Source organism: Sphaerodactylus townsendi, linkage group LG06 (genome assembly GCF_021028975.2).
Source record: "Sphaerodactylus townsendi isolate TG3544 linkage group LG06, MPM_Stown_v2.3, whole genome shotgun sequence".
Classification (NCBI taxonomy): Eukaryota; Metazoa; Chordata; class Lepidosauria; order Squamata; family Sphaerodactylidae; genus Sphaerodactylus; species Sphaerodactylus townsendi.
The window spans coordinates 38,388,352-38,412,622 of record NC_059430.1 but is presented as its reverse complement, the minus strand read 5'-3'; the positions used below and the strand labels follow the sequence as shown (position 1 = coordinate 38,412,622).

At 43.5% G+C, this 24,271-nt stretch overlaps 2 protein-coding genes across 3 annotated transcripts; one reads left to right on the top strand and one right to left on the bottom strand.

Annotated features, from left to right (window-relative positions):
- Window positions 1–724: 724 nt before the first annotated feature.
- Window positions 725–13,363, bottom strand: GALR3 (galanin receptor 3). 2 transcript variants are annotated; one of them, XM_048501825.1, is made up of 4 exons: window positions 13,128–13,363; window positions 8,961–9,092; window positions 5,754–6,125; window positions 725–3,618 (listed from the first exon to the last, which is right to left on the bottom strand). In XM_048501825.1, the coding sequence occupies exons 3-4, from the start codon at window positions 6,101–6,103 to the stop codon at window positions 2,727–2,729; spliced, it is 1,242 nt and encodes a 413-aa protein (XP_048357782.1). In that variant the 5' UTR covers window positions 6,104–6,125; window positions 8,961–9,092; window positions 13,128–13,363; the 3' UTR covers window positions 725–2,726. The 2 variants fall into 2 exon arrangements, with proteins under 2 accessions (XP_048357782.1, XP_048357781.1); XM_048501824.1 differs by lacking the exon at window positions 8,961–9,092.
- An 8,545-nt stretch (window positions 13,364–21,908) lies between these two features.
- On the top strand, window positions 21,909–22,946 carry LOC125435344 (noggin-like). Its single transcript, XM_048501533.1, has one exon. The coding sequence runs from the start codon at window positions 21,909–21,911 to the stop codon at window positions 22,713–22,715; it is 807 nt and encodes a 268-aa protein (XP_048357490.1). The 3' UTR covers window positions 22,716–22,946.
- Window positions 22,947–24,271: the final 1,325 nt, after the last annotated feature.

The following is a 24,271-nucleotide window of genomic DNA, read 5'->3' as shown; positions in this document are numbered from 1 at the left end:
AGAAATGGAGGCTGAGACATTTTTGAATTGCTGCTTCAAATGGTAACTGCAGTAACACTACATCACCAGTGCAGAAGAAAATAAAGGAGAGAAGATTGTTTTGCATCACGAATGGCATCCCCCCACCATCAGGAATAATACATTCTAAACAGTCACATCTGGAATAAATGCAACTGAAGACGGGGGAGGGGATCTCAAAACAACAGGGGAAAAAGAGGTATGCAGAATTATTACACAGAAAATGTTTCCAAGACATAAGGTTTGACCACTGGGAAAATCTGGGGTAAGCTATGCTTGCAGAAAAGGCTGGAATTCCAAAGGTGCCTGCTGACTCAAAAAGTCTGGCTTAACCCCTGGCTTAAAGCCCATTCTTGGAATCCAATGACTAATCCTATGCATATGTACTCACAAATAACTAGCTTAAGGTTAATGGGCCTTATGTCCAAGTGATCATGAGATTGCAGCTTTGTGTTTTCTTCAGCACACTTTTGGAAGTCTGTGTCATTAACACCCAGGATATTTACTTTCTTGAAAGTGTTACCCAGCTTACTACCACAACTATTACTGAATATGACCCTACCAGTGTGAGATTTTCAATGGCTTAGCGATATTTTAGCATTTAACATTACTGCTGCAAGACCAATTATTGCCTTACGTCTCTTCTTTGCCATCTGAGGGTGGGAACCTCTTGTGTGAAGCCCTCTCCCAATAACCACACCACTCCTTTTGCTGGGGCAAATCAATTGACCGTAGCCATTTTATTAATCAAGCAGAAGCGTGAGGCGGAGGGCTTGGTCTTTTAAAGGCTTGAGCCAGCCCTCCCACTTCCAGTGATGTCTGCCCTGGTTTAACATGGCCAGGGCTCTGCTTCCACCCTTACCTGGGCAGAAATGGCCGGCTTAGCTTCACCTACCCACCCTGAGCGGCAACTGCAGCCTGTGGTGATTCACAGCTGTCTTTCTTGAAGTGGTTAAAAAAGACAGAGCAGAGGCAGAGGATACTGGGGTAAACCTTATTCTGAGTACACCTCTGTGCAAAGGCAAGAAAAAATATGTTGCTACGCTTGCCAACTAACCTGAAGTAAAATGTTTTGTGCTTTCATAGGGTCTCAATGGGATGTTATTTACCTTCACACTAAGAAAAGCTTCAGCTGCCACACATTTAAGCCTTTATTAAAAGGAACTGACTTTTTTTTTTCTTCTGACCAATTTTTTGCACTCTTCTGCAGGCAAGTTCAGCTACAATAATTACAAACACACACAAACATGGTTTTCTTCTGTCTCCATGCTTCTAACTGCCCTCCATCTATTTATTCCTATCAGAAAAAGGCCGTTCTTGATTTCTTTAGCAAAGCCAGCATAGAACTAGGATCTGGAAAGCCCAAGTTTAAACCTCTACTCTGCAAAGGAAGCTCACTGAGTGAACCAGGTGTTTTCTCTCAGTTTATCTCTCCCTCACTGGATTGTTGTGAGGATAAAATGGAAGAGAGAATGCTGTTGTTTGGAGTTCCCAGGGAGGAGAAAACTGAAGTATAAATATCTCAACAGAGTTTTTTTTCCTGAATTGCTCAGAACTGGATCCAAGACTAACTGCTTTACCACACATGTGCTTTGTACACAGAAGGCCTGTAGGTCTACTTTCAGAAAGAAAGATCCAGATTGTAAGCACAGCAAATAAATCTTCATGTCTCTACTTAAAGAGGTCTCAGGAAGCAGGAAAACCTATTTTGTCTGGAAAACCACTGGCAGTCAGAGTAGCCAATAGATGACACCAACAGTCTGACTTTAGGAGAAAGCAGTTCATAAGTTCCTAACCCCAGCTTTGGATGGTCCAAGGTAGCCAAATCTCAGAAGCTAGGCAGAGTTGGTATCATTAGTACTTGGACAGAAGACCACCAAGGAAAGCCACAGTTGCTATGCTGAAGCAATGGAAAACCACCTCTGTTTGTCAATTTTCTTAAAAAAACCTACAGTCACCATCAGTCGGCTGTGACTTTTCACCATGTGTTCCTAACTTCTGTTCATTTTTCTTGTAAAAATTTCCAAACAAATCCTTGATTCCTCTCTCCTTTCTGTCTTGTTCTGTTGATCCAGTTACTGTCTCTCTGTTCAGAGCCATGGCACTTATCTTTCTGCATAGAATTCACAATATGCACAATATGTCCATTACATTTTTATTTTTACTTGTTTATTTACTAAATGTATACCTCACCTTTCTCCTCAGTGTGAACCCAAAGTGGCTTAAATTGTTCTTTTCTCCTCTTTATCTTCAGAACAGGCCTGTCAGGTAGTTAGACTGAGAAGGAATTACTGGCCCAAAATCGCCCAGCCTGATTCCATGACCAAGCGGGGAAGAAATATTACAGCGAAGAGAAAGTGTACCCATAATAAGGATTGCTCAGCATATTGAGAATTTAGTTCTTTCTTCCTTAGGTCTCGTTTTCAGACAACCCATGATTTCTATAGCAGCATGCACCAGACATTTGGGAATTCAATGTATGTCTTTCTGTAGTCCTTTCTGCAAGAACAGGGATGTAACTGGTATGACTAAAATTCAGCCTTTGACAATGTTGACATTTTTCTGAGAAGTTATGGGTAGACTGTGCTGATAAAAGCTCACTGGAGTTCTGTTCTCCACCAACAGGATGTCTGATATGACAGTTGAGATCCATGACTATTGTGCTGAGAGAAAAGGCTCATCCATTTATAATATCTGCCTTAGTTAGGTTAGACCCCTCCTTTATGATGATGAGGAGTTCTGTGTGTTGTGTCAGCCAGTGGGGTGCTATTAGCTTTTCTATAATCTTCTTCACCTGCCAACCCCTGCTGATCAGAAAGGGCTGTGTCTTCTAACTTAAGAGGCCATGCCTCAGGAGGAACCCCTTCTGCTTCTTTCATCATCAGGCCCTGGTAACACCTCATATTTTCCTCATGGAGCTGGGTTACCTCAGTGTTCCCTCCATAGAACCCCCCAATATGGTTGACTAGACCATTGGCAACATTGGCCACATGGATCTTGTTGCCAGCTTGCTTCTTTCTGTTCTTGTCCTGAATGAGAAGACATGTGAAGACCTGCTTGAATCTCTTACGAAAATGCTTAGAGATAAGTGCGTAGACAATTGGGTTGAGGCAAGAGTTGGCATAGGACAGGCAATGGGAAGCCAAGCGACAAACATAAGTGGCTCGGTTGAAAGGAAAGTAGCCAAACCAAAAGCATAAGATCACTAAGTGGTGAGGCAGCCAGCACAAGCAGAAGAGAACAGCCACGGCAACAATCATCTTGGTGACCCTGCGCTTGGCCTTACGGGACTCTGAGATTCTCTCAATGGGGTCTACTGAAGTCCACAAGAACTTAATGGTCCTAGCATAAGCCAGGCTGACAACAAACACAGGGAGGACGTAGCCAAATACAAAGGTGAGGATGTCCAAGATCTTGCGGCGTTGGTCCTCCCAAATAGGGATGCAAATTGGCATCTCCTGATAGTGGACTATTTGGTAGTAGCTGAGATAGGGCCCTGCAAAAAGCAGTGACAGTGTCCAAATTAGTACCATGGCAAGAGCTGCATTGCGGGAGGTACGGAGATCCCTGGATTTCAGTGGATATCGAATAGCCAAATACCTAGAGGAGGAAATAATGTTCAGTATAAGGATTATTGCTGTTGATGCAGCAAACATTATTGTTCTTTTCTCCCTTCAAAGTTTCATAAACTTTAAAAACATCACCCCCAATTATCATGGTGACAGTCCCTTTCCAGCGTCTTTACTGACTCTGCTTAGTGCCATGAAAATTCCCAGTGTAACCCAGTATTTGGACCTACAGTAGTTTACAAAATGTAGACATAATTTGTTGGATCTGGACTGATTTTCCAGTAGCAGAATGGGACTTTCTTGGCTCTCCTCTTCCATTGCAGCTCACTGTTCTCCAAGAAATACTGCTCTTGGGTGACAGTAAACCCTGTGAATGTCATGAGGAGGTGTTCAATGTATTGTCGAAGGCTTTCGTGGCCAGATTCGACAGACTTCTCTCTGTGATGCGCCTCTGAAGATGCCAGCCACAGATGCAGGCGAAACATGAGGAACAAGATCTACCAGACCACGGCCACACAGCCCGGAAAACCCACAACCAGTCATGAGGTGGTTTTGCAGCAGGAAGGGGGAATCAGTAGCACTTGCCAGTTCAGTCTGGATCCAACTCAACATTGCTCTAGCTCAGGGGTCGGGAACCTGCGGCTCGCGAGCCGCAAACGGCTCTTTAGAGCCTGTGGTGCGGCTCCACGCCCCTTCCTGGGCAGCGTGGGATTCCGCCCCCTTCCCCCGCGCAGAGACTGCCGCCGTGCCGCCGTGGAGAGAAGAAAGCGGCCTCCCCGCCGCCGCGGCTCCGCGCCACCGCCCCCCCCAAGAGAAAAAAGCGGCCTCCGTGCTGCCGCCCCCAGGGGAGAGAGAAGAAAGCGGCCTCCGCGCCGCCACCGCCCCCCCCAGGGGGGAAGAGAAAAAAGCGGCCTGCGCGCCGCCCCCCCCCCCCAGGGGGGAAGAGAAGAAAGTGGCCTCCGAGCCACCGCCGCCCCCCCCCAAAGAGAAAAAAGCCAGCACCAGCCGTTCGCCCAAAAATCCCCGAAACAGCTCAGCCCTGGAGTTGGCAACGCAGGGGATTTTTTGACAGGTCGAAGAAGGGAGGGGGAAGGAGCCGCAACAGCGGTGAAAGTGAAACCAGCCGAAGCAGCAACAGAAGCAGCAGAGTCGAAACAACAGCCTCCGCTGCCTCCCCCCCCAGAGAAAAAAGTGGCCTCCGCGCCTCCGTCCGCCCCCCCACAGAGGGGGGGGAGAGAAGGAAGTGGAATCCCCCCCCCCCAGGGTGCGGCTCCATGAATTTTCTTTTCCGGGGAAAATGGGCCCAAATGGCTCTTTGAGTCTAAAAGGTTCCCGACCCCTGCTCTAGCTGCATAATTTCCACAGAATTTGGTATGCAATTTTATAGGTCTCTCTTTCCATGCAGAAGAAGATGAAGAGTTTGGATTTATGCCCTGCCTTTCTCTCCTGTAAAGAGACTCAAGGTGGCTTACAAACTCCTTGCCCTTCATTTCCCCACAACAGACACCTTGAGATAAGAGGAGCTGAGAGAGTTCTGAACAAACTGTGACTAGCCCAAGGTCACCCAGCAGGAATGTAGGAGTGGGAAACAAATCCAGTTCACCAGATTAGAGTCTGCTGCTCATTGGGAGGAGTGGGGAATCAAATCCAGTTCTCCAGTTTAGAGTCCACCTGCTCTTAGCCACTGCACCACAGACTGGTCTCTGAAACCTATAGGCCCAGGGGATGCTAAAAATCTAATTTTAACAGGTGGATTCTGCACAGCACAAAAATATCTTTATGACATTATAAAAAGTGTTTTGGGGAAGAACTTTGCACAACTCTCTCCCCCAAAACGAGTTCAGCCAATTATATTTCTCTTAACCTTGGTTTTTCAAAAATCACAAAACTAGGCATGATGCTCATTGGTGACCTTGGACCAGTTACTCACTCTCAGCCTCCTCTATTTCAGAGGGTTGTTGTGAGGATCAACCAGAGGAGGGGAGAATAACATACACCATCCTGATCTCCTTGGAAGAAGGATGAAATAAAAATGTGCTGATTAACAAAATACAATGGCTCCTCTACTTCCTTCCTTCCATGGAAGCAGTAACAGTCCTCCATGTGTCATGTCTGTTTATTTGGGGGACTAAGAATTGGTATCTCTGGAGAGATGCTGACATTTACCTGTCCACAGAGACAGCCGCCAGGGTGAAACTGCTGGCATACATGGTGAGGTAGATGAGAAAGTGCACTGCCTTGCAAGCAAAGGCACCAAAGAGCCACCCATCCAGGGTGTAGATGGTGGCCTGGAAGGGAACACAGAAGATGATGAAGCACAGGTCTGCCACGGCCAGGTTGAGGATGAACAGGTTGGTGGTGTTGTATTTCACTTGCCCATTACGCAGCAACACGACCAACACCAGGCCATTTCCTAGAGTGCCCAGGAAGAAGATGAGGGAGAAGACCACCGGCACAATAATGCCTGCAGTTTGCACTTCTAGGCTGTCTGCTGATGCGTTCCAGCTGTCTGGCATCTCCCCATCTGCGAAAAAGGGCCTGGCAAGACAGAAAGGAAGATATTAAAAGTAGCAGCCACAGACCCAGAAGTGGTGGCGTGTGTTCAATGTACGTCCACAATCCTAACAGGCATAAAAATGACTGTCTGACCCCAATTCAGCAAAAAGAATCAACGTTGCCTATGGCCCCTGTCCTACGAATCTAGCCAGAATCCTTTCACATGAATCCTGTGACTTTCTAGCTAGTATTGGTCATATTGTGAGCACTTCCATGTGTGCTGCATTCAGCAGAATATGCACAAGGGCGTTTTCTGGGGAATCTGATTGAAGGCGACTGCTGCCAACAGATGAACTCATTAAGTAAAAAAGTGAGTGCACCCCAGGTTCTCAATTACCAGCTGTTGTACTAATCTCCTAAATGGTTTTAAAGGTCAAAGGGGTTGAAAGCACAGTTTAAGAGCTTTTTTTAAAAAAAACAGTGGGGGTGACAGGAAAGAGCTGCTGACATTATTAAGACAACTGGGCTGTGCCTCTGCAACACATATATCATGCATTAGTGACGACACTGCACCTTTGAATAAATAGTTGGGGATGCCCCCAAGACACTGATTGATTCATAAGCAAATCCCACGGACAAGATTGGTGTTCTCTTTTTCATCAGCCCTGTGTTTTTAACGGGATCCAGAAATTTTAGCCTGGCAACCATTTTCTTGCATTGCTAATAACAGCTAGAGAGAGCTTTATTAAGCAAAATGATTTCTATGAAGTGGGCGCTGCAGGCATCAGCAGAGAGGTGAAAGGGGGCAGCTCTACCTAGAGAAAGCAAATACATCTTTGCTCAACATTCCAGGGTAGATACAAGAGTGGTGGGGGGCGTTGGACGCTGACACATCTTCTGTGCCCAGAAAATGGCAAGGCACAGTGATGCCCAGTTCACTCCTACATGGGGTGGAATAGGGAATTTTTGTTTGATGACCTCATAGATGATATTTTACATTGTAATTGCCTTTTACGTCTATTGTACACCGCCCAGAGCCCTCTGGGGATTGGGCGGTCTATCAAGACTAATAAATAATAATAAAAAAATAATAATAGAGGCCAGTGAATTCTACTAGAGATTGGCCATGTAATAAGCTGATTTTGCATCATTAGCTGGTAGGGATGCTGGCATCCACGTGGGATCTGGGGAACCTCCAGAATTACAACTCATCTCCAGAGTAGAGAGAGCAGTTCCCCTGGAGAAAATGGCTGCTTTGGAGGGTGGACTCTGTAGCACTTTACGCCACTGAGGTCCCCGCCAGGCTCCATCTCCAGGCTCCACTGAGGTCCAGCTTCCCAGGCTCCATCTCCAGGAGTTTCCCAGCATGGATCTGGCAATCCTATCCCCCACCTCCAGCCGGTGACCAGGGTGACCCAGCAACCCTATCAGCTGGAGAGGTATTGCTTATTCCTCCCCTGAGACGTAACTGGCATCAATAGATCGGGCTAGGTCACCTAAGGTGTTTTGGAGCAAAATCCCACCCTCCGTAGCAGGCAAAAGTTCTGGCTGTAATCCTTCCTAGACCAAGCGTGTGCCAGGCCCTGCTTGACTCTTGTTACTTCATTATATTCCCAAAGCTGTTATTAAACCTCTTTCAGTTTTTTTTTTTTTTTGGTCAATTAAAATCTCTCGCTTTGTTCAACAGGGCTCAGTGCAGGTCTCCAGGAAGCAGAATGGGAGGAGGCAATTAAATGCTTATAGTGAACATTAACTGGATGGGAGGGCAGCCCTGGGATGCATTAATGGTTCTGTTGATTAATTTTTTACATGCTAGGTAGTGGAGTATATGGCTTTGTTAAAATTGTTGTCATTTCTTCCTTAGACAGGGATCGTTTATGTTTAATAATTGTACTGCCAATAGAAATACAACAGTTGCAGCTTTCCCTATTGCTTCATAGGAAAGCTGGAGACACTGGATCTGATGGGTTCCTGCCTGGTACACAGATCAGCCAGTTGGAGAGTCAACATGGTACAATTAGTATCTTGGAGACCCAGGTTCAGATCTTCATTCTGTCATGAAAGTCATTCTGTCATGAAAGACCTTGTGCCACTCACTCTAGCCTACAGCACAGGGTAGTTGTTGTGAGGATAAAATGGATGAAGGGAGACCAATGCTTTAAGCAGCTTTGGATTCTCATGAGGGAGGAAAGCAGAGCATACACAAGCAAAAATAAAATAAACTGACACAGGATCTCTGTGAAGAAAGACAAATCAGCAAAGCTACATTGAAAGTAAGGTTGCCAACTTGTTGCGATTTTGCAAGTGCCTGTCATAACTCAGTTATAAAAGGGTTAACTGTTTGTATGTAAACAAGTTGCTGAAGTCACTGTTTATGACCGGATCTATTGATTAGCTATTGGTCAGTGAGGAGATCTCAAGGGAACCTGGATATTTCGGGCAACTATCCCAGGATTATTCGCCAGTGAGGAAATCACCTAAGTGATGTTATTTATTTCCATACCCTGAAAAGCATCAACTACCCATTTCCACATAGCAACCCTCTATAAATTGAACATAATGTTTTTCTCCAGCCTAGTTGGCAAACCAAGCTGCATTGCTGAGGAAATATCTCATCCAGAATTTATTAGCACATTTTCTGATTAGGGCAAGAGCTGCACTTCTAGAACGTTTCCAGAAACAATTTACTAGTCTTGACCTGTAGAGCTCAAGGGTCAAGGAATGATATGTGCTCCTTTTAACTCCCTCCTAGTAGAAAATAGCCTGGAGTTGGCAACCTTATCCTAAGGTCATCTTTGCACTCCAGGTGCTATCTTTTTCAAAAGACAGATTGATTATTAGAAGAAGCAAGGGGTTTTTTTCAGTCATGATACCTACCGTTAAAGCATTGTTCCAGTATGAACTTGAGAACTGCGATCTTTCAAGGAAGGTGTAAGCCAGGTCACTGGAATAACACCTTTTCAGTGGGGTCATCTCAGCAGTTGAATGCTCTCCTGCCAGACTTCTTAGCTTTAGATATTTGAGATGACAGAATACAGTTGGTTTTTATTCCAGGTTTTTTTTTGGTGCTATTTTTAATAATCTACTTTTAGTTATTAACTCCTGGTGATGCCTTTTGGTAATTACCGGTAATTTGTCTTTTAATGGCCTCGTTATTCATTTGTTTTAATTGTAGATGTTATTCTGTAGATGTTATATGCTGTTTCAAAAATCACTAAGATGAAAATCCATAGATTGTTTTGGTGCATATATTGTTTCCTCAGCAGTAGCTTGCTAGCTCTTTTGCTTAAAAGAAAAACAAGCAAACAAAAAAAACTCTGACAACAACATCTTTGCTTTGAAGGCCCTTGGGACATTATAAGGACTGTGCATCTGTTGTGGTTTTTAAGGCTTTTGATATTTTTTCATGGTTTTTGTTGCTATGATTTTGACACAGCATTTTAACTGTTTTCAACATCAGCTTAAGAGCCCTTATAAACAAAAATTACCATTTACCAGTCAAACATTCAAACAAGCTCTTCTTGAACCCTTTCCAAATGTTAAAGTATATATGAATATCTGGGATAAAACGGAGCAGCTCTGTGATTACTTCCACAGGAACTCAATAGAAAGGACAATGTGGTTTCAGACTTTAATGCAAAGGCATTAAAGGCATTGCTCCAAGGGGGCAGGAGGGCTGTGATGCACTGGGCGTGCTCCCCTGTGAAGGCATGGTGAGGGCGTGGCGGGGGCATTCTGGGGGAGGATGGGGGCGTTCTGGGGCGGGATGGGGGCGGAGGACACACCGGTGCACCGGGCGCTTTCCCCCCTTGCTACGCCTCTGCTTTAATGATAAAAAATGGTAATTTGGTGGTAATTTGCACCATCCTCTCTGGACTTTCAGACCCTCTGGCTGTACCAGCCTTAGTCAGATGCCACAGAGATATGGATATTCTACCTTTCACTGTTGTGTATAAAGGAAATTTGGGCAAGTGCCATTTATCACACAGTAAAGGAAAGCGGGGTGTCCCTCCACCTATTAAAGGCACAGGTTCCTATTTCCCTGTGCATCTGGCCACCTTAGCCATATTGAAGGCCAGACTTGAATAATAATGGATAAGAGAATCATGAATGGTTTTTGGAGAGGCATCACTTCCCATGGTGTCCCACAGCAGCCTCTAGTCAACAAATCTGTGAAACAATATACAACTTTGATTATCAGAGATGAAAATTGGAGGCGTGCACAAGTAACCCCTCTTTTAAATTGCCTACAGCTTTCTGAAACAAACTATCAGCTGTCTCTAGATGAAATTTGGTACAATAGCAAATTCATTTTCTCCAGTCTGGATCCTGTTCAGGGTAATCATGGTCAGGTATCTGCTGAGGCAGAGGGAGCTCTAATGATCAGAGACATTTGACCCATCAGTGGTTTTCACTGAAAATGGGAGATCATAGGGAACATTTTGGGCAATCTTTCATTTCATACCAAGGCACCCAGAAGGAGCAGAATATTAGTTTTTCATGTTTCTTTTACCCTTGTAGGCAGTGGTGGATTCAGCAGGTTCGCACCACTTCAGCAGAACCGGTTGTTCCAAATGGTGCTTGTAAACAACCAGTTGTTACATTATTTGAATCCCATCACTGGAACCGGTTGTTAAATTATTTGAATCCCACCACTGCTTGTAGTTACTGATGGGGCTTAAAGAAGAGTGAATGTGGAGTATGTTCATGTGTAACCCCACTGTAAGAATGAGATGACCCAGAAAGGGGTGGAGTCTGAGGTTGGAGGAAGCAAGGCTACCAGGCTGGGACCTTGGTTGATTTTATTAAGCCCTTAACACCTTGTTTAAGGTAACTGCAATGTTGTTGGGAACTAGTGGGAAGGGAGTTTATTTTTTTGCTATTTTGTAAATGTTAGAATTTATTGTTTCAGCGTTTTTGTGTATGTAAATGGTGAGAGTTTTCTGGGAACCTTCATCATCTTGAATCCCGTTCACCAAGCCTCTGAAGTCTTCAAAAGCCAACCACCAGCAAAGAAGAATTGGACTTGGCAATATCAGTAGACTGTAAATATAAGGACTTGAAAATGCAAACTTAACAGGACTGTAAATTGTAAATGTTATATGTTAAATGTTTTAAAAGTGTTATTTGTTAAGAGAAGTAAACTGTTTTGTTTTAAATTTAGTTCTTTGCAACTCCTTCCAAGTACTGCCCCACAGAACCCACAGAAAGAGGCTACACATGTGCACATGAGGAGGCAGTGCTAAATGGAAGGCGTCTGGAGCCACTTAGTCCCAATCCTATTAGTATACACTAAGATCAAGTCACACAACTGCCTTGCTTGTAGCCAGTGCTTCTTTACAAATAATTTCTCTGTACAGATTGTCTCTTCACATGTGAAATAAAAAAATATGCCTCATTTGCCAAACCTGAAATTTTGTACATTCGTACATTTTGTACAAATCCACACGTTTTGGTGGTCTAGGGCAGGATGTACAATTCCACAGTTCTTTTTGTAGCCCATGAATCAAGCAGCTGATTCATCATGAGTAAGAAGCAGATTCAAACATCAAGATTGCACCGGTCCCTCACTGGGTTGAGCCTGGCTGGCTTCTTAATGAAAAACAAACAGTGTCAGAGCCTTGGGTGTGAAGTTCGGTGACACGGCAGCCGACCCAAATGACATATGAATTTGATTCAGGATCATTCATCTGCCATTTTCACAATTTACAACACAATATTTCAGAAAGTGAAAGGAGCAGGGAAAAACTATGATGGTTTAAACAGCGTTAATCTTAAAGATGCTTTAAGATTTAGGCTGTTTATGGATTTAAATTGCTAATGCTGAGCTTTTGTCATGTCAGTTATAATAATGATTAAAGTATAAAGTGCAAAATGATACTAACAGCATCTATACAATTGGAGCTACTTAGCAAGGAGAGAGAGAGAGAGCAAAAGATCAGCGCTACATAGGAAAGTAATATTGATGTTTCCGAAGCTGTGAACTGTTCAGCTTTTTCTACACTATCTGTGTGGGCAAACATACCATGTTTCCCTGAAAATAAGACAGTGTCTTATATTAATTTTTGCTCCCAATGATGTGCTATGTCTTATTTTCAGGGGATGTCTTATTTTTCTGTGTTCTGTTCGTCGGGCATGCTTCCAAACAAAAACTTTGCTACGTCTTACTTTCAGGGGATGCCTTATATTTCGCACTTCAGCAAAACCTCTACTACGTCTTATTTTCAGGGGATGTCTTATATTCGGGGAAACAGGGAACCACTTGGTACATCCACCCTGCCTACCAAAAATCTTTTTGAGGTGCTCACTGTTCCACTTTCCTCTGGTGAATCCCCCAGACCTACTCAAGGGATGAGGGTTTTTTTAATATACTTGTTTTCTACATCTTTCTTATCCTATCCCAACTGAAAGGACCTAAAGAAGGTAGCAACCCTTATAAATGCAGTATCATTGCAAAAAGCAGTACTATTTTTTAAAAGAGCACACGGCAGACTTTTAAAAACAGGCACTAAAACATAATCTATAAACATACCTTATTACAATATGTTACTAATATATATATTTTTACATATTCCTGGCCACTAAATCCTGTCTAAACAGAAAACTCTTGCAAAATGTTGCCTTTGGAAGATGCTTAGACTCTGCTGGACCTTACTTGCCCCACGGTGGTCTATAATTTTAGCCATCTTCAATTCACTGGTCTTGCAGTATTAAAAGGAACGGTTCTGTGCTTCTCCCACGCAAGCCTTTCCGTGTGCCTCTCAAACCCAGTCTGCACCATTCTGGAAATGTGGTCACCCTATGTGGTCAGACTGGTCAGTTTCACCCCTACCTCTCGCAAAGGAGGGGTGCAAGAAGTTGCGCTGGCTGGAACTCTCCCCACACCCCATACAAATCAGGAAAGGATGCCCTTACAGACTCTGGTAATTCTAGAAAGGATTGCTCTCTCTTTCCTTCTGAGCCCCTTCTAGGTCAGATTGAAACAAGACTGTCCCTCTTTTTCGGTGCTATTTCTTCCTCCCTCCTCAGAAGGTAAATACTCACTTCTTAGTTCAGAGGTGAATTCCCCAGGGGCCTCCTTCAGGTCTTTGCCACCCAGCAGCCAGGACTGGGCAACAGAGAAGCCCTGGTTCGCCTTTGCTCCTGTGCCAGGGCTAGAGAAACTGAGGAAGTCTGCAAGTTGAGCTGAACAAGGAGTCTTTTCCCAGTGCCTCTGTCTCTCTGGCTACTTCTCAATGCATCTTGCCTCCCTCCAGCTGCCTCTGCGCTCTCTCTCTCTCTCTCTCTCTCTCTCTCCACGCTCTCTCTCACTCTGCTCCCCCCTCCTGCTTTTGCTCTGTCAAGCCCATTGATCCTTTTTTCCCCCTTGAGATTTGGTTGTGGGTTAACTATTCTATGGCCAGATTTGCTTTTCAAGCCAGTCTATCTATCTATCTATCTATCTATCTATCTATCTATCTATCTATCTATCTATCTATCTATCTATCTATCTATCTATCTATCTATCTATCTATCTATCTATCTATCTATCTATCTATCTATCTATCTATCTATCTATCTATCTATCTATCTATCTATCTATCTATCTATCTATCTATCCATCCATCCATCCATCCATCCATCCATCCATCCTCTTTTACAGACATTGTTCTTAGTATTCTGCAGGAACGTAGAATAGAATATACATATCCCAAGGGCTGGCCCCCACCTAAAAGAGCAATGCATATTTAACAGCAAGGTTTCAGCTGCAGGAGATTTGCAGCTATCACAGAGGAAAGTATTTGCACAACTACACATGAAGATCATGAGAACAGCAATGTGTGATGGTTTCTTCAATGCGATGAGCAAATCCTGTGTACCTTCTGCCATGCAGAGGATGTGACTTCCAGCACATGTTGGAGATGTGTGGATTTCTTCACGCTTCCTTATGCTGAAAGATAGACTTGGCATGTGCCAGCATGAACAAATTATCAGCTCAGCATGGATTTGGTGTCACCCTCAGATGCAAGCTTGTCATGTGCCAGAATGTGCCCGGCAATAGTGCAAACAAGTTCCTAGTTCCAGTGATGTATTTAAAAACAAAAGCACAGATTTCACCATTGGTATTGCAGTACTAGCATCAATCAAGATGCAGCAGTACACAATCCAGTCCACCTGAAGTAGCAAGGGGAAGAGAAAATGGGAACAACCTGATGGTAAAGTAGCAAAACAATGAGAGATTGGTGGATTCCGCACAGGCCAAATATAATGAATGTAGGGCACAACACCATGCAAAGGTGTGAATGCAACCCAGGATTATTTCCATGGGCTCCAATTGCTGCCTGCACGGCACACATGTGAACAGGTTCCTTTATAATGACTGTAATTCACTGTACATTTGCTGTGTGCGGAATCCACCATGGACTCTACAGTACTGAAAAGGTGTAGGAACATCCTCCATTAAAGAAAATAGTAAAGAATGCTAACTAGTCAATCAGATAGACCAGTGATGGTGAACCTTTTTGAGACCGAGTGCCCAAATTGCAACCGAAAACCCATTTATTTATCACAAAGTGCCAACACAGCAATTTAACCTGAATACTGAGATTTTAGTTAGAAAAAACAGTTGGCTCCGAGTCACGTGTTACTCGGCAGTAAGCTTGGTGAAGCAACCATGCAACACTTCGAATGGATGAATCACAACCCTAGGAGGGTTTACTCAGAAGCAAGCCCCATTGCCAGCAACCGAGCTTACTCCCAGGTAAAGGATCGTGCCCAGGCCAGCCTAGATGTGTGTGTGGGGTGTGATTTTCCGCCCCCCCCCCCCATGATGAACTCTATGTACGCATGCCCACAGAAAGGGCTCTGAGTGCCATTGTGCCATAGGTTCGCCACCACTGAAATAGACAGTGTTGAGCTTTGTTGCAGAGGAGGGGGTGATCTTTCTGGGGCATGGCCCTATGATTTTTCTTTTTTTTCCTTTTTTTTTTACAGAGTTGTGTTAAGTGCTCCTGGACTTGAGGATTATTAAAACAGTAGCTATCAGAACACTATGCTCAGCCTCTTAAAACAACAAGTCATCCTTATCAATGGTGACCCTATTAAGGTTCCACCTCAGTCATTGCGTCTTGCCGCAACCTCTCCACTGTTCTGCACTTGTACAGCAGCTGAAGCAGATAACAACAATCTTTCTTTTTTTCTTTTATACACATCATGGCAAGGCACACATACCCAACGGCTTCCTGAAGTCTTGCATCTTGCTAGGGAGGGAGGCATAAGAACATCTTTGCCAGCAGTATGATCTGGACTGAAGTTCTGTTCCTCTTGTGTTACAGGTATTTAACTTGGGCATGGCCATCAGCATGAGTCAAAGGGGCTTTGGCCTGTGGCTCGTTGCCTGTAGCTTTGAGTGAGCTGGAATACTGAAAAGAGCACCAGCCCAAGGTTTTGGAGCACTGTAGTATATAAGTGTTTGTTTGCATTGCATTTTTGCATTTATTCTGTAAGCCGCTTTGAATCCCCACATATGAGAAAAGTTATAAGTACACAAATGGCTTGCCATACAGTGTTTAAAGACATCTGGAGAATGTAGAGGGAAAGAACATGAAGTGCTACAATTTATGAATGATGTGTGGAATTGCAAGGGGGAGCAGAGACTGCTCCTCCAAATTCTTCATTTCACCTCATTTCATTATACAGCCGGCCGCAACCACATACTAAATAGCCAATTCAAGAATTCTTAGTTGATTAATTACCCACATTTTAGTTAATTTGGACCCATTTGCATGTGAGTAGAAACAATAATCACAATAAAAATGTACTCTGTTTTTATGTGATGCACACACAGCAGTGGTGGGATTCAGCAGGTTCGCACCACTTTGGCAGAACCGGTTGTTAAAATGGTGCTTGTAAACAACCAGTTGTTAAATTATCTGAATCCCACCACTGACAAACAGTCATAACAAACAGCATTTCTCCTAAAATAGAGCAGAGAATGCCTTTTCTAAGATGGCACTTGTCAAGTGCAGTTTTTAGAAGTATTAAAAATAATAAATTTTTCCAATTCCATTGTTTAATTAGTTGGAGACATCTTTTTTGTCTATTGACAGGGTTTTTAGATTAACTGTCTAATTTAACCGATTAATTGATCATGTTACAGGTCTCATAATACTTTTAAACAACATTATAGGGATGCAAGGATGGGGAGGGTTTTGTTAGTCATCATATTATGCCACAGGCACAGTCCCTGACACCCACACACCCACAGTCTGCACATTAAGTGGAAGGACAATGCATTTGTTACCCAGGAGAAAAAATAGTATTTTCCCAATGTCATAAAACTGTGGTATGGGCACAGGGGAAATGTGATGCATTGACAAACACGTTAAATTGGGAAAAGATATCAGGATTCTCCCACAAGAAATAAGTGATAATTATGCACTGCTTACACTGAAAACACTATGGACATGAGTTAGCCAATGTTAACCAACTTGAAGTCCCATTGACTGCAATAGGAGAGATTTGAGCACATGTTTAACTCTCCTGTAATAATCAATTGGATTTAAGAAGCTTAATTTGGCTGTGTTGTCATGCCATATGTCAAGGGAGAGCCTTTATTTACTCATACCATAAACTGTGGCTGAATGAATAACTATATTTGCAGCCAACTGCAAATAATTTGGGATTAAGCATGAAATTTATAGGTGAACAACATCTTACTTTGTAAATTAAGCACTTTGTCAAATAGATTTAGAACCTGCATTTTCTGTAGAATTTGGGACAGGTTAGAGACATTTTTTGTGATTCCTGATCTGTTTTTGTATTGACCCCTTTGAATCAACTGAGTTTTAAAGTCAGGGAGCCAAAATCAAGAAAGCGGTTAATTAAAACCATTCATTAAGCATGTGGCAGGATTTAAACCCAAATCTCCAGGGTGCATTCCAGTATTTGGTGTGCATGTCCAACAATGTGATGCTCAGCAGTATGCAGTGATGCCAAACAATTTATGAAGGCTGCAGTGTGCCAGCAAAAGAACCCAGAAAGGGAAATACTCCTACAGGTTTTGATGAAACTCAAATTAAAAAGGTGTTATTCCCATATCATAATCCTATGCCTGATCCTTCAAAAGCATGACATAGAGGTGGAGTGTTGCAGTAAGATTTTTCCAGAATTTTATACTCCCATGAAGTTTACTAGGGGATTCCTCCCCCTCAGCCTAATCTACCTCACAGAATTGTTGTGGGATTAAAAAGAAAGAGTGGGGAGAGCCACATCTGCTGCCTTGGAAGAAGGGCAGCATTTGTTCAGGGCTAATCCCTAGAACTCACTTTTAATGCCAGGACTCTAACAGAGCAAAATTAAGACCAAAGGGCTGCCAAACACATATTCCCTGTATTTTTCCCTTAATAATTTGAGGCCTAGTCTCATGGGGTAAGGTAGAAGGGCTTCAGTGCTTGGTGTGTGTATAACCCAACTTTCTAAGATGAAATCCTTTTTTAGAGTTAAGAATTGCAGCATTGCAGTATTTTATAGCTGATGAACTGTCCCTGCTCAGATAGACTGTGTACAACTGTTTCTATGCATAAGTATTCATGTCTTGTTCTTGGTAAGAAAAATAATACTATAACAAATTTCTCCCAAAGAAGGCTCAGAGACCATTTTTTCCCTTATCAAATAAAAAAATGTAAGACAAGGAGCTGCCAAATTACATCAGCCAAACAGAACAGCTATCCCTTGGCTACCAGATTTTACTGACAGCCCATTATTTGGGATGTTATTTAGAGATTTCTAAGGCTTGCTATTCAGCTTCTCCTTTAAGTGGAGAATGAGAATTGGGGGTAGCATACATGCACACAGTGGACTTTAACAACATAATCATTAACAAAATAGCAGAGTTGTAACAGGCATTCAATCCAATGCATCATTCATATCTTTCTGGATGCTGCAAAGTTTGCTATCAGTATTTCTTTAGCTTAAAACAATAAAATGCATGGATGCACACTGAGTCCATAACTTATATGCAGACTACAGAGATCAGTGCCCCTGCTTTGGAGGGTGGAATCTGTGACACCAGAACCCCACTCAAGGTCCTTGTCCTCTGTATTCTCCACTCCCAAAGGCTTGCTATTCAGCTTCTCCTTTAAGTGGAGAATGAGAATTGGGGGTAGCATACATGCACACAGTGGACTTTAACAACATAATCATTAACAAAATAGCAGAGTTGTAACAGGCATTCAATCCAATGCATCATTCATATCTTTCTGGATGCTGCAAAGTTTGCTATCAGTATTTCTTTAGCTTAAAACAATAAAATGCATGGATCTTTAACAGACTTCAGTCCCACTGGAACTTCCTATTGGAACAGTATGTGAAGTGAGAATAAACAAGTATAGCTACCAAAAAGCCAAACCAGTGCATTAATGATATGTATATTCCACTTTCCTTTTTCAAAAGAAAAACTCTGGGTGAAAGCAAATTGGTGAAATCAGTGCAAGACTCTTCTTTCTTATCTTGCAGAGTTACTGCTAGAGATGTCAGCCTCTGGGTGGGACCTGGGGAATGTGGTTTCACTTGCTGTAACTGCGGTTCATCTAGATCTTCGATTCAGAACATATTGGGGACCTGCACAGGCCAGCTGATCGGGCAGAATTATTTTAGCCCTTAACAACAGCAGGGGGCGCTCTTCTCCCTGTATCATCCATGATGGTTCCTTCTCGCACAATGCACACTGAGTCCATAACTTATATGCAGACTACAGAGATCAGTGCCCCTGCTTTGGAGGGTGGAATCTGTGACACCAGAACCCCACTCAAGGTCCTTGTCCTCTGTATTCTCCACTCCCAAATCGCCATGAATTTTCCATCCTGGATCTGGCAACCCAACCCCCTTCCCCCACCAGCAGCCAAAGGCTCCTGACAACCCTAATAACTGATAGCCACTTAATGTAGTGTGAGGGGAGGGTCCACATGATAGTAAGCCAAATTGGATGCAGAAAGAGCCTTGTTCTTTCATGGCTACTATCGATTTTTGTCATTTGACCCTGAGATGCATCCCTGTGGGTAACTGACTTACAAGTGTGACAGACAGTGACCAGAGTATCATGCTAGAATTGAACAAATCTGTTCTGCCATGGAACTCTGAGTGACCTTGGACCAGTTATTTTCTCGCAGCCTGACCTATCTCTCAAGTTCATCATTGTGAGGATAAAAAGAATGAAGAGAGAACTATGTTGTAAGCCACTTTGGATCTGTGTTGGGGAGCACAGTGGGGTATAAATGTAAACATAAATAAACTGTCTTTCAGATGTATTATGTGAGTTGGTTCTTGGGTGAGGAGGAGAAAAACAAGGCTGAATAAGGATTGTATAAACAGTGTTTGTAAATGTGCTTGTATTGATTACAGCTCAAAATGTATTGAATGGCAAACACAAGCTGATTCTGAACAACATCTTGAACTAGAGACCCCAAACTTTCTGAGCCCAGGGGCATGTTTGGAATTCTGACCCACTGTGGTGGGCACATCCACCCAAGTGGCTACTGCAGCATACCTACAGTTACACATAGCATGTTGTAGTGGCGGCTGCCGAAGCTATGTTTTAAAAAATCTGCACAGCCACTCAGATCTCCAATAGTCAATCAAAAACTTTGCTGAACCAAAGCCCCACCTGACCCTGCCCGTTTTTAAAACACTTGGCAGATGCCGAAAAGAGTGTTGGTGGGCACCATATTGGCAACAAGAATGTTTTGAGATTGTAGCATGAACACCTATGGTAATATCTGAATATGCATCATTGCACAATTGGCTCCAGCCCTGTTAGAAAAAGGCTCTTCTGGAGGCTGGGGTAGAAGGAGAGGACAGGAGACCTTGAAATTAATCAGACCGGCAAGAGGCAGTCTGAAAACTTAACTGCCACGATCGGCTGCTCAGTGGCCGTCTCAAATGCTGCACCTGTGATCAAAATACCCATGATGGTTGATGGCTCAAGCCCCACAAGAGATGAAAGTTCCTATCATGTATGGACAGTTCATCTTTTCATTACACACAGAGTTAAACACTAGTTCAATAGAAAGAAACGAAAGGATTCATACGCTTATGTTCAGCACACTACTTTGTTGCTATGGAAACAGGTGCATCTGGAGGTATGTGGCCTTGTCAGTGTGCAGTTCAAGTGAAGAGTTCCTGCTACTCAATGTGTGTTTCAGATTAGAAGAGACCAGTGCTCCAGGATATCTTTTCTTTTCCCTGAAAGACAAGAACAGCGCCTTGCGGAACATTAGAAGTGAAGGACAAAGCAAAAAGTACACTAAACGAAAGGCCTTGATTGCCATCTTAACAAGAGCTCTAGCCAAAGCTAACAAACAGGCATATTGTCGGCTTGTGTGGAATCATTTCTGTGAGAGCCTTGAACAGCTGCAATACAAAATGAGTGTTAGGTCCAAACTACACAGGAGGCTGTAGTCTGTGGTACTAGAAAAAGGTGTGTTTAATCCCCCCCCCCCCAAAAAAAAAAGGTTTAAAAGCAGTGTCTGTATGTTTGTGCAAGGCGGGAAATGGCTTGTGGGGAATAGACGAACAGTCTATTATCCCAGTCTTGTTTTCTTCTCATGGTTTATTGCAGCATGAGGTAATTTATATTTATTTTAGATAGATCTTTCTACCCAACTTTTCTCCCCACCAGAGAATGCAAAACAGTTTATATAATTCTTCCTGTCCTCCATTTTATCCTAACAACAACCCTGTGAGGTTGGCTACATTGAGAGAAACTGGCCCCATGATCACCTAATGAGCTTCCATGGCAGAGTGGAAAGTCAAATCTAGGACTCCCAGAGCCCAGTTCTAAGAACGATGGATTTCCAACTAGAAAATGTGCAGGAGGAGAGGAGAAGTAATTTCCCCCTCCTCCGGTGTTACTCCCCTACTTCATTCCCACTCTTTTGCACGTCAGCTGCATAGTTGGAAATCTGAACACGGCATCACATGTACCTTGGCCCTGGTGTTACTAGAGACTGCCCTAGGAGCAAACTAGAGCAGCAACAACAAAGTTGTTGGCTTCTACCCAGTGGCTGAAGGATTGCTACTGCATGCTTGTGTATCCATTGGCACTGTAATTAAGTGTTGTCAAGTCTCAACTAACTTATGAAAACCCATCAAGGGGGTATCGAGGCAAAAAATTAGCAGAGGGGGTTTGCCACAGCCTTCCTTTGCAACAGTGACACCTAAATCCTCATAATATCCAGCAAGAATCATGCAATGCCACGAACCAAATGTACCCTTCACAGTTCTGCCTTTACAATTGGAAATTGCTCTTCTATCATCCACTAAAAATGCTATGGATGGCATCGTCTGGCAATTCAGTTTCCTGAAGGTACAAGCCTTCCCGTACAAGGTTTGCCTTCCCGTATCTGCTTGACATTGCAGCAGGGTACAGGTTTGTTTGTAACAAGCAGACTGAAGATCCAAACCAGACCGTTGGATGCCAATTTATATAAATTGTGGTCCTGGGATGGTACCTGCTATGTCTAAGACTTCTTGTAACCCTTACAACAAGGTGAACCATGGCATACCACAAAATGCCAAGGGACCAGACACATACACAGTATATTCAGTAAAACCCTTCATGCCTTATGGTCACCAGAAATGTCCATTTGGCAAAGGGACTGTAACATTTGACAGGCCCTGAAAGCAGTAGTGCTGTCTGATATCAAAGCTTGTAACTAGGCAAAAGGGGAATTAGGAAACTTTCTGTAAAAGGATCTTCTGATAAAAAAAGGGGTGGAGAGAAGCAGCCCGCAGGGTTAGCTTGCTGTAGTTAAGAGGCACACAATTTGTGAAGGAGTTGTGGCAGTCATGGATGCCAGAGCACGGCTACTCTGCATGCTGCTTCTGGGGCTGGGGGCCCATACAACCAATCATACAGGAGCTGTTTCTCTCCCTCAAGAAAGAGACGTGTTTCTAAGCGAGGTGCTTCTGCCTCAGGAAAAGAGTCCTGAGATGTCTCCATACAATCCTGATGTCCACCTCATCCAGAGTAAACCAGGCAATCAAGCAAGACCTTACAGCCTGTCTCTGTCTCCAGATGACTACCACTACTCTCCTAAACCCAAGCGTCTACGAACCTCTCGGCTGATGAAAATGATAGGCTCATCCTTTGACCCTTTCTGGATGTCTCTTGAGGACCCCCGTGGTCGGAACACAAGCTTAGAGGAATTGGGCACCCTCAGCGAGGACCTGGCAGAACGTTCAGCCCGATTTAAGAAGAAGCTACTGCAGGAAGCTCAAGGACTAGATCTTCCTGAGCTGCTGACTTTTAGGGATGGTGTTCCCCACAATCTGAGCCAAGTTCTCAAGCACCGTCTCCAACAGTGGCTTGTGGATAGTGCTACCTGCCAGCTGACCTCTTCCTGGGTGGATGTGGGACCCATCTTCTGGCCACGCTGGGTACGCCACACAGACTGTGACCCTATCCAAGTGGGCTGCTCGTGGCCTCCTGGCATGATTTGCCAACATGCACAGGTCACCTACATCAAGCTCCTGGCATGGCATTGTTGGGCAAGCAAGGAGGAAGCCGTAGGCCTTAGAAAGCCCCCACAACAATGTGCCTGGAGGCTGATTCCTTATCCTGTGGTGGCTACATGCAAGTGTTCCTGCCAGTGAGAAGACAGTGCAAAATAGTGCCAACTCTGGACTTTTTGCTGACAATCAGTCATAACTGGCAAACACAGTGAAGGAACAGTCTCTTGCTATCTGAACTAGAGAGTTAACAGACCCATGAGGTGATTGAAAAGATGCTCCCTGAAGAAATGGGAAAGGAGGACCTGGAGATAGCTTTCTTTACAACAAGGAGAGGAAACCTCGCTTTGGAATAACTGCCACACCAAGAGGGAGAATGCCAAGAAACAGTGTAGGGGAAACAGGTGCCTTCATCTGTTGGGTTGACATGCTGAATAAAAGGTACCGGCTATCACATACAGACTTCTTCACTGACTTGGTCCCTCATATCTGCAGAACTGCCTCTCTCCCTATGCTCCACCACAGCAGCTTTATCTGGGCAGGGCCTTTTGCAGGTACCACTCTACAAATGGACAAGTTTGAGAACTGTCCATACACATGCATGCTCAGTAGTGAGCCCCCCACCTTATGGACTGGCCTGCCTAGTAAAGTTAGGAAGGCTCCCACTCTACTGGCCTTCCAGAACTGGGAAACTGAATGGTTCAGGAGGGCTTTTTTACACAGGTAATAGGACTGTAATGAAATGGTTCAGGAAGGGTAAAGCAATAGAGATTGTAGAATAAAGTACTGCATATTTTCTATTGCTGCAAGTATGCTCACCCTAGGTAATTTCTGCACCATTTAACATGCCATATTTAAATGTTTCTGCTTTGTTTCAGCTCTGTTTCAGATTTCTTCAATCTAACCTCTATTGCACTGTTTATTGCTGTCTCATCCTGTGGATCATATTTGACTTACCCTGTGTAATCCCCCTTGAGTCTCAGTGAGAAAGGACTATGAATAACATTACTAAAGTAAATAAATAATTTGACTTCTAGAAAGTGAATGCTTAAAGTTCAGTAACTCAGAAGCAAGCAAAGCAAATTGTGCTTGTTGTTACTAATGGGGGATACCTCTTGCATATGTAAAGAAACAAAGTAGTTTATTAAGGTAAGTTTTTAGTTAAGTAGTCTAGTCTCGTATTTATTTGGGGCTAGAGCAACTACCAGGGAGTTGGGTTCACAGGTTTGTTGTCTTGCTTAAACAAAGCTCAACCAGCCAGGGGGTGAGAGATCTTGGGCACAATCCACCTGGAAGTTTGCATACACAAGACCCACTGGGAAAAATTAGAAGAGGGGTGAATTGGGAAGATCCAAGGATGTGAAGATATCTGTTCTAGTCTGTGTTTGTATTGAGGGCCACTTCTTACAGGTTATGTTTCTCTAGATATTTTTCAGTCAACATAGTGGAAGGAAACCTTCTTTTCATAAATTCGAGGCAACCAGATAGAGACACTCATGTCCAAGTTTCAAGGAAGCTTATTGGATAGCTTGTGTCCCAGACACAATTTAAAATTTAACAAGTTTGCATCTCTTTTCTTAAGGATACATACAGGTAAAAATGTAGGGAGCAGATAGAGAGACTTCTATCTCACAGCAATAAGACAATACATTTTCTCAAAGCAGAATATATATCCCAATTTCTTTGAGTATTTGGGGTTT

What these genes read in the sequence shown, in the direction of transcription:
- GALR3 (XM_048501825.1), bottom strand. Translation starts at nt 6,103, where the DNA reads ATGCCAGACAGCTGGAACGCATCAGCAGACAGCCTAGAAGTGCAAACT. An exon ending in GCGGCTGTCTCTGTGGACAG is followed by an intron (nt 3,619 to 5,753) that starts GTAAATGTCAGC and finishes TTCCTCCTCTAG; the next exon opens with GTATTTGGCTATTCGATATC.
- LOC125435344 (XM_048501533.1), top strand. Translation starts at nt 21,909, where the DNA reads ATGGATGCCAGAGCACGGCTACTCTGCATGCTGCTTCTGGGGCTGGGG.